Source organism: Acanthisitta chloris, unplaced genomic scaffold, assembly GCF_000695815.1.
Source record: "Acanthisitta chloris isolate BGI_N310 unplaced genomic scaffold, ASM69581v1 scaffold40103, whole genome shotgun sequence".
In the NCBI taxonomy this organism is placed as follows: Eukaryota; Metazoa; Chordata; class Aves; order Passeriformes; family Acanthisittidae; genus Acanthisitta; species Acanthisitta chloris.
This window is the reverse complement of record NW_008667349.1, coordinates 35,026-41,409: the sequence shown is the minus strand read 5'-3', so window position 1 is coordinate 41,409 and position 6,384 is coordinate 35,026. Positions and strand designations below refer to the sequence as shown.

The 6,384-nt window shown below is 44.6% G+C and overlaps 1 protein-coding gene across 1 annotated transcript in view; it reads right to left on the bottom strand.

The window, feature by feature from the left end:
- PACS2 (phosphofurin acidic cluster sorting protein 2) overlaps window positions 1–6,384 on the bottom strand; it is a 47,279-nt gene that overhangs the window by 33,556 nt on the left and 7,339 nt on the right. Inside the window, exons 3-6 of the mRNA XM_009072450.1 lie at window positions 5,637–5,762; window positions 3,404–3,566; window positions 2,291–2,364; window positions 1,472–1,552 (exon numbers count right to left, since the gene is read on the bottom strand). Of these exons, the coding sequence (XP_009070698.1) occupies window positions 1,472–1,552; window positions 2,291–2,364; window positions 3,404–3,566; window positions 5,637–5,762 (444 nt within the window). The remainder of the gene's footprint in view (window positions 1–1,471; window positions 1,553–2,290; window positions 2,365–3,403; window positions 3,567–5,636; window positions 5,763–6,384) is intronic.

The window sequence follows — 6,384 nt, the reverse complement described above, 5'->3', positions numbered from 1 at the left end:
GAGAAAATGGCTGGCAGCAGGACACACTTACATGAAGAAAGTTGCTCATTTACTGGCTCTCCTGTATCTCATGTGAGCTCTTCTTGCAAATCCAGCTGTCTGCTCCCACTCCAGCCTCAGACACTTCACACAGCCCCATGCCTCCAAACCTAGTCCTTTACCTCTGAACTCAAATCCTCCGAGCTGCAAACACCTTTTAGACAGCTGAAGTTTAGGTAAAATAAACCCACCAGGCCTCAAACAAGACTCTCCAAAGACTGCCCTGTTTCTGCGTCCCATGCACCTTGAGGTCAAGTTGCTCATACAATAGTGAGAATTCTCCTCTGGCTCAGGACATTAAGCAAAGCACCACACAGACCACCACGGCCCAGCTCAGCAGTCTGTGGAGCGAGGACATATCATGCAGTAGCTAAAGGTGACACAGCAAGAGCTGTTTGCTGGCCTGAAAGGTTTGAGAGCTGGCAGAGAGGAGACTTGCTTTGGAGCTGGGCTGATGTTAACTTAACTGGCAGCACCAAACTGAGGTTTGCACTAGTCAAACACACTAGAGATTCAGCATCAGTTCAGAGGTCAGGGCTGGAAAGACATTCTGAGTTGTTTCCTTAATAACCAAATGGTGGATTTTGTCCTGGCTGGTCACTGACACATCAAAACAATACCAAGCACACTAAGGATATGAACTAGCATGCTCCTGGTCTCAGAGATCTTTCTAGTGTCAGATTCAGGTCAAAATAGGATTTATTTCACACCTTATCAAAACATGAATTTCAGAAATAGCCTTACAGGTGATACCATGATCTCCAAACTTCCTCTTAAGTCCAAAACCAAACCTAGTCCATCCTGGTGATTCCGAGTTACTGTCATCATGGACATGCATACACAGTTGTGCAAGCAGAAAGCTGCATTATGGTCTGGTCAAGTGCAAGTCCCTGGCTCCACAAAGAAGTGCAGCATTGCAGGCACACACATGCTTCTGTGAGAGAGTGGATAGCTGCATGCATCTTTTAAACCTTATACATATAAAATATCCAGCTGCTTCTTTTGCCTCAGCATCACATGCACCACCTCAGGTCTACCTGTCAAGCTCCAGTCCCTGAGCAAGCTACAGTTCATTTTGAATCCTTCCTGCTGGCCTCTCCCATGCAGAGCACAAATAGAAGAGCTTTCCTTCACTTCCAGCAGCTGTCAGGACTTACAGGAGCATGGATCCTGCACTGGAATTTCATACATGTACATGATATTTGGACCTCCATAATCCTGCAGCCAAAGGACACTCAAGACAGCACATGCACACACCTTGGATGGTACCATTCCCCGAACTGGCTACTTTTGCTAGCTCTTTGCATGCTGTGACTGTGCCCCCAAGCTCTCTGCTGGGCCAGCATGTCTAGTGCTGCTGCTCCCATAAGCCACATGCACTGCACATCCTGGTCAAACCCCGTCAGTGTTAGTAAAACTAATTTCCACCGACCCTGGTTATGGACGTCGTTCTTACTATCGATCTCCGCTGCTTCTTGGGCTTCCCCAGCTCGTACTCATCATCATCCAAATCCTGAACGGAAAGAGGATTCCTGTGTTACCTTTGTGATTCTGTGACACATGAGCAATTCAGTGCTAAAAATGTTCCCTGTATGAAGATGAACCTGCTTGCACTGTCTTCCAGGCATTCAGCATTTGCCTTAATTGAAGTTATAATGGCAAAGGGAAAAGGAAGGTCTGCAGAGACAGGAATAACAGCTTGGAGAAGCAAAACAGCCCTAGTTCTATGTTCAAGGAACAAGGACAGTCACAGCCCCACGTTTTGATGGGTTCTTCTCTCAGTACCCTCCAAGAGGTGGAAGGCAGGTGATGCTAGAGTCTGAAGGCAAGTAAGATGCAAACCTGAAAGCATCTCACACATCTAGCCAGGGGGGTTCTCTGTAAGGACCTGTTTTGCAGTCTCAGACCCCCCTGGCCCTTTAATTACAGCTGGGGATCTAGCTGGGCTCCTTCAATCAGCATTACAGATGCAATCAAGTGATGCCTTGACCATTAGGCAGAGAAACACAAAGATACTAATGTTTTAGCATTTCAAGGGCGCTCAAGTCCAAACACGTGCACAGATAAATCACGGCACGGTAGAAGAAATGGGTTACTGTGCAGGCCTTCTCCACTGCAGCTAAACACTTGGGAACAGTCTTGCAGTGGCATAGTTTAGCTAGAAAAATAGGCTTTTAGTTTCAAGCACAAGCTGAGAGTGTACACACTCCACTGAAGCTCTCACAGGGAGAAGCCATGCCCTAAACAGTACCTGGCCCTGTACGGCATCATCACTGGCCTCCTGCTCAGAAGAGAAGCTCTCGTACTCCTCCTCGGAATAGTTGTCTGAAAGGGAAGGAGAGAGGGAAAAGATCCTGTGAAACTCCTTTAGGGTGAGGGCACAGTCTCGTTGCAGGAGCAGAAAAGGCCAACTAAGTCACAAATCAAGAAAGGAGACACAAAAGGAGAACCACCAGGAATCTATCTGTACTAGAACTAGTGAAGTGGGAACTGTCTGGAGGTAAGGAACAAGGAGAAACATGTCCAGTGGGAAGGAAGGACCAGGACACAGATAAGGCTCCTTGAAACACCACCTCCTTTTTCCCTGGAAAGAACCACCTGGTAGACAACAGCACGTAAAGAGGTTTCTCCACGAGAGAAATTAATTTTCCCCCTATCATGGGTACAACCAGCTTCAAGGAACAAGTAAAACATGACAGGAGAGGCTAAATCCTTTACTGAAATGACACTTCAGGTGAGCTTGCCTGGCCTCAGGCAACAACACAGAAGCACCTGCATGCTCTACCTTCAAAAGGTCACTCTTCTATCAGTGAGAAGAAGGCTGGTACCATATAAAGAGATCATCAAAAGTAGAAACCCAATGACTTTCCTATACAATGCACAACGCCATGGATTTACACTCATTAAACCAGGTCATCAACCACAGCAAAACATGCTGCAGGTTTGCAGTTCTCATCTAAAGTTAATGAGATTTATTTGTCGAATACTCAGAAGAAAATGGAAGAGTAGCTTAAACTTCTGAATACAGCACTGTTAGCCAGGTGAGAAGCTAGAGGTTCTCAACACGCCTCCCATTAATGCTAGGGGATCAAAGGAGAGAGCTAAGCCTCACTGGATGGCTCAGGCCTGGTGTGGTATATACAGGAGAAGCTTTGACAATTCAATCCCTCACTCCTGTCATACTCCCTGCTTACACAGCAACATGTTTGCAAAGTGGTTTTTCTTTGCATTAATCAGTTACACACATAGCAACTTGTGCAAACCAGTTCTCAATTGTCCTAGGAAGCATCTTAGCCCAGGTGGGGTTTAACTCCTGCTAGTTCAAGAAGACACTGGTCATCAGAGCACGTGGTTGCAGTCTTACCTGTAGACTTGATTTTCTGGCTGGCCTGCATAGTGCTGTCTTCATGGTCGATTGGCTGACTTGACAAGGAGAAGATCCAGATTTCTGCTACCTTCACTGCAGCCTCTTTGATGTTGCTGAAAAGGCTCAGAACCTGGCCACCTTCTGTTGGGTGCTGCATGACCTGGGACAGAAACAAAGCAGTATAAATCTGCATTTAAATTCTTTCAAACTTGCATCATTTGCATACTACAAGAGTTATTTATGTTAATAGAATTACTCCACATTTCCAAGTACAGAAGCAAGCCAAGACCCTGCAACTGCAGGAGCCACTTGCAGGCAATACACAATGCTAGTTGAGATTTTATTTGACTACTAATGAAAGTGATGAGAAGAAAGAAAAACTGTTCTGAGCTTTACAGTTGATTAGCTCATCCTTGAAGCACAGTGCTTGAGTACCTCATTACTATACATTTGCTTCCATGGCACAGTACTGATTTCAATTATCAAGTTACCAACCTTCGGAACATCTAATTAAGGAACTTATTTTGTATTAAAGCCAAGCAAAAGAGCCACTAAAGGCAAAAGTTCTTGGTGAGACACAGATTTAAAGTGCTTCCTAAAGCAAAAATCTCTGCTCCAGAGAGCTGGCACATGACTCTCAGAGGAACTGGCCACCCCAGGACAATGAAGCAGCAGATCATGAAAAACAAGACAACGAAAGAGGCAGAGGGACATCTCAGTGTGGGCTTCTCCTTCCTCTGCCACTCACAGGGTTCTCTCCAGAGCCTAAGACTTATATTGTTCTCCTGCCCCACCAGGGCAAGCAAGCACACCCCCACACCTGCACCTCAGCTTTCCAACACACACCAGGCTGCTCTGTCAGCTCCTCACGTGGTTCCAAACAGACCTGAGCTGATGAGGAACATATGCAACCCTGGTATGAAACTCTGCTCAGACTCAACTCCAATTCACTGCTTTGTTTCAACAGCTAAGAGAACTAATTTTTTCCTTTTTTTTTTTCTTTAAGGAAACGAGAAATGAGTCAGTGCAGTTTAGGGGTCAGGATCCTACAAACTGCAAAGGGGAGGGGAAGCTTGCAAAATTTGTTTTCCTCAAGACTTCAATTCAGAAATATTCCAGATGAGCTGGAGATCAGCTATTTCCTAAGATGGTGAACCTTTGAACATTTTTGACCTTCTAACCTCAGTCAGCTGACATTACAAAAAGACATAAGAAAAACCACATGCAGCAGCAGCAAATGCCCAACACTTAGAAGTTCACTGATGGCTCTAATTAATGGGCCCACATGTTTTCTGCCTTACAGCAGTATTTAATTTCTAGTTCAACAAATCAAACACAGTACAGGAAAAATGTTAGCTGCAACACTACAAACTTGGCCAATTCAAATGGGGAGTTCACTATTTACTGCAAGACTGGGGGAAGCTGAACTCACACAGAAGATGTAGTCTCTATAATGAATTATTTAGTATAGTAATAACTCAGCACAGCATAACACTGACTTATTTTGGATAAAAATGATTTGTGGATAGGATGCACTCTTATGAAAAATACTGGTGTTAAGCTGAACTTGCTATTGCTAAGCCAATCAATAAGTACTCAGAAACAGAAACAGCAACAGCAGAGAAGAAACAGTGCATGAAATAATGAAGCATGGAGCTATGCCATTCAGAAAGCCTTACTGAATAATTTATCCATAATTGATTCCAGCATTAATTTTATCATTTACTTCTCATGAATAGAACTCCACCTAAATTACCAACAGCCATGAAAGAAGAATTGCAAAGGGTTTTTCAAGCAAAATGAGAGAAACTACTTGATCCTGAACTCTCATACTGTGGCACAGAGTAACACAGCAAACCTTGATTTATCTTCACTGTTTCTCAGAGTTGGAAGACTTGACCAAGTGACCCTATGTGTATTGTTCTGCATTTTTGATCTGGAGACCTAACTCTGAAAAAAACACAGAGCAGTAACAAAACCCTCACAAGGTAATAAGCTAGCCTCATGAAAGCTTTAGCTCTCCAGACACTATGCAGAAAGCATTCAATATTTATTACTCAGTAGTAAAATCTGTTTAAAATATTGCCCTGTGAATATTGATTACAGCTATTAAGACAGCAATATGAAATCCTGCCAGGTACTTCTCAATGAGGAAAGTGACAACACTGTGTTTAAAGAGAAGGGAAAATGTTCACCTGTGTAAACAGAGACCATGTCAAATGCTGCTCACCTCAGCCATGTTGATAGACCCCACAGCCAGAGTCTTGTAGCCTAAAATGGTTCGGTTCTTGTACCTCTTCCGCCGCTGCAGCATGATCTGAAGCTTGTTGCCTTCTCTCTTCAAGAAGTGAGGGTACTGCAGTGGGAAACACAATGGAAAAGTTTATTACATTTCTTGGCAGTATCTCCCAAGTTGCCTGCATCACAAGTATCTTCCATCCCCAGGGATTATGCCTAAGGCTTTCATAAGTGCCTCCAGCTAACTCACACTCAGTGGACAATCCTTCATTATCCCATGGAAGACTTCAGCTCTGCCCAAACAGCTCAGCCAAGCACATGGAAAACACAATCCAGGGGCACAGAGGAGCTGTTCGGTTTGGGAGGGCTGAGCCCAAGCCTGGTTCCAGGGAGATGAACAGTTCCCAGGAGACACTTTCCCCAACAGCTCAATGGAGGTTGCACAGAACTGCAGCCCCAGAGGTGTCACTTGGGACACAGGCTGCCTTGCACAAACAGTGGGCAATGTGCAGTGGCAGGGACAGCCTCAGACCCCCACACTCTTGGCAGGACACTGTGGTCCCTCTAGCACAAGGACACTTCTCAAGTGGTTGTATTTTAGGTAATTAAGTCAAAAAAACCAAACCCTGTCCTACTGCCAGGCTATGTTGCAAGGACATAAATCCTTCCAAGACATGTTCCATACAAGAAAATACATTTGTTATACATCTCCCAAAAAATCTCCAAGAATAGAAGGCCAT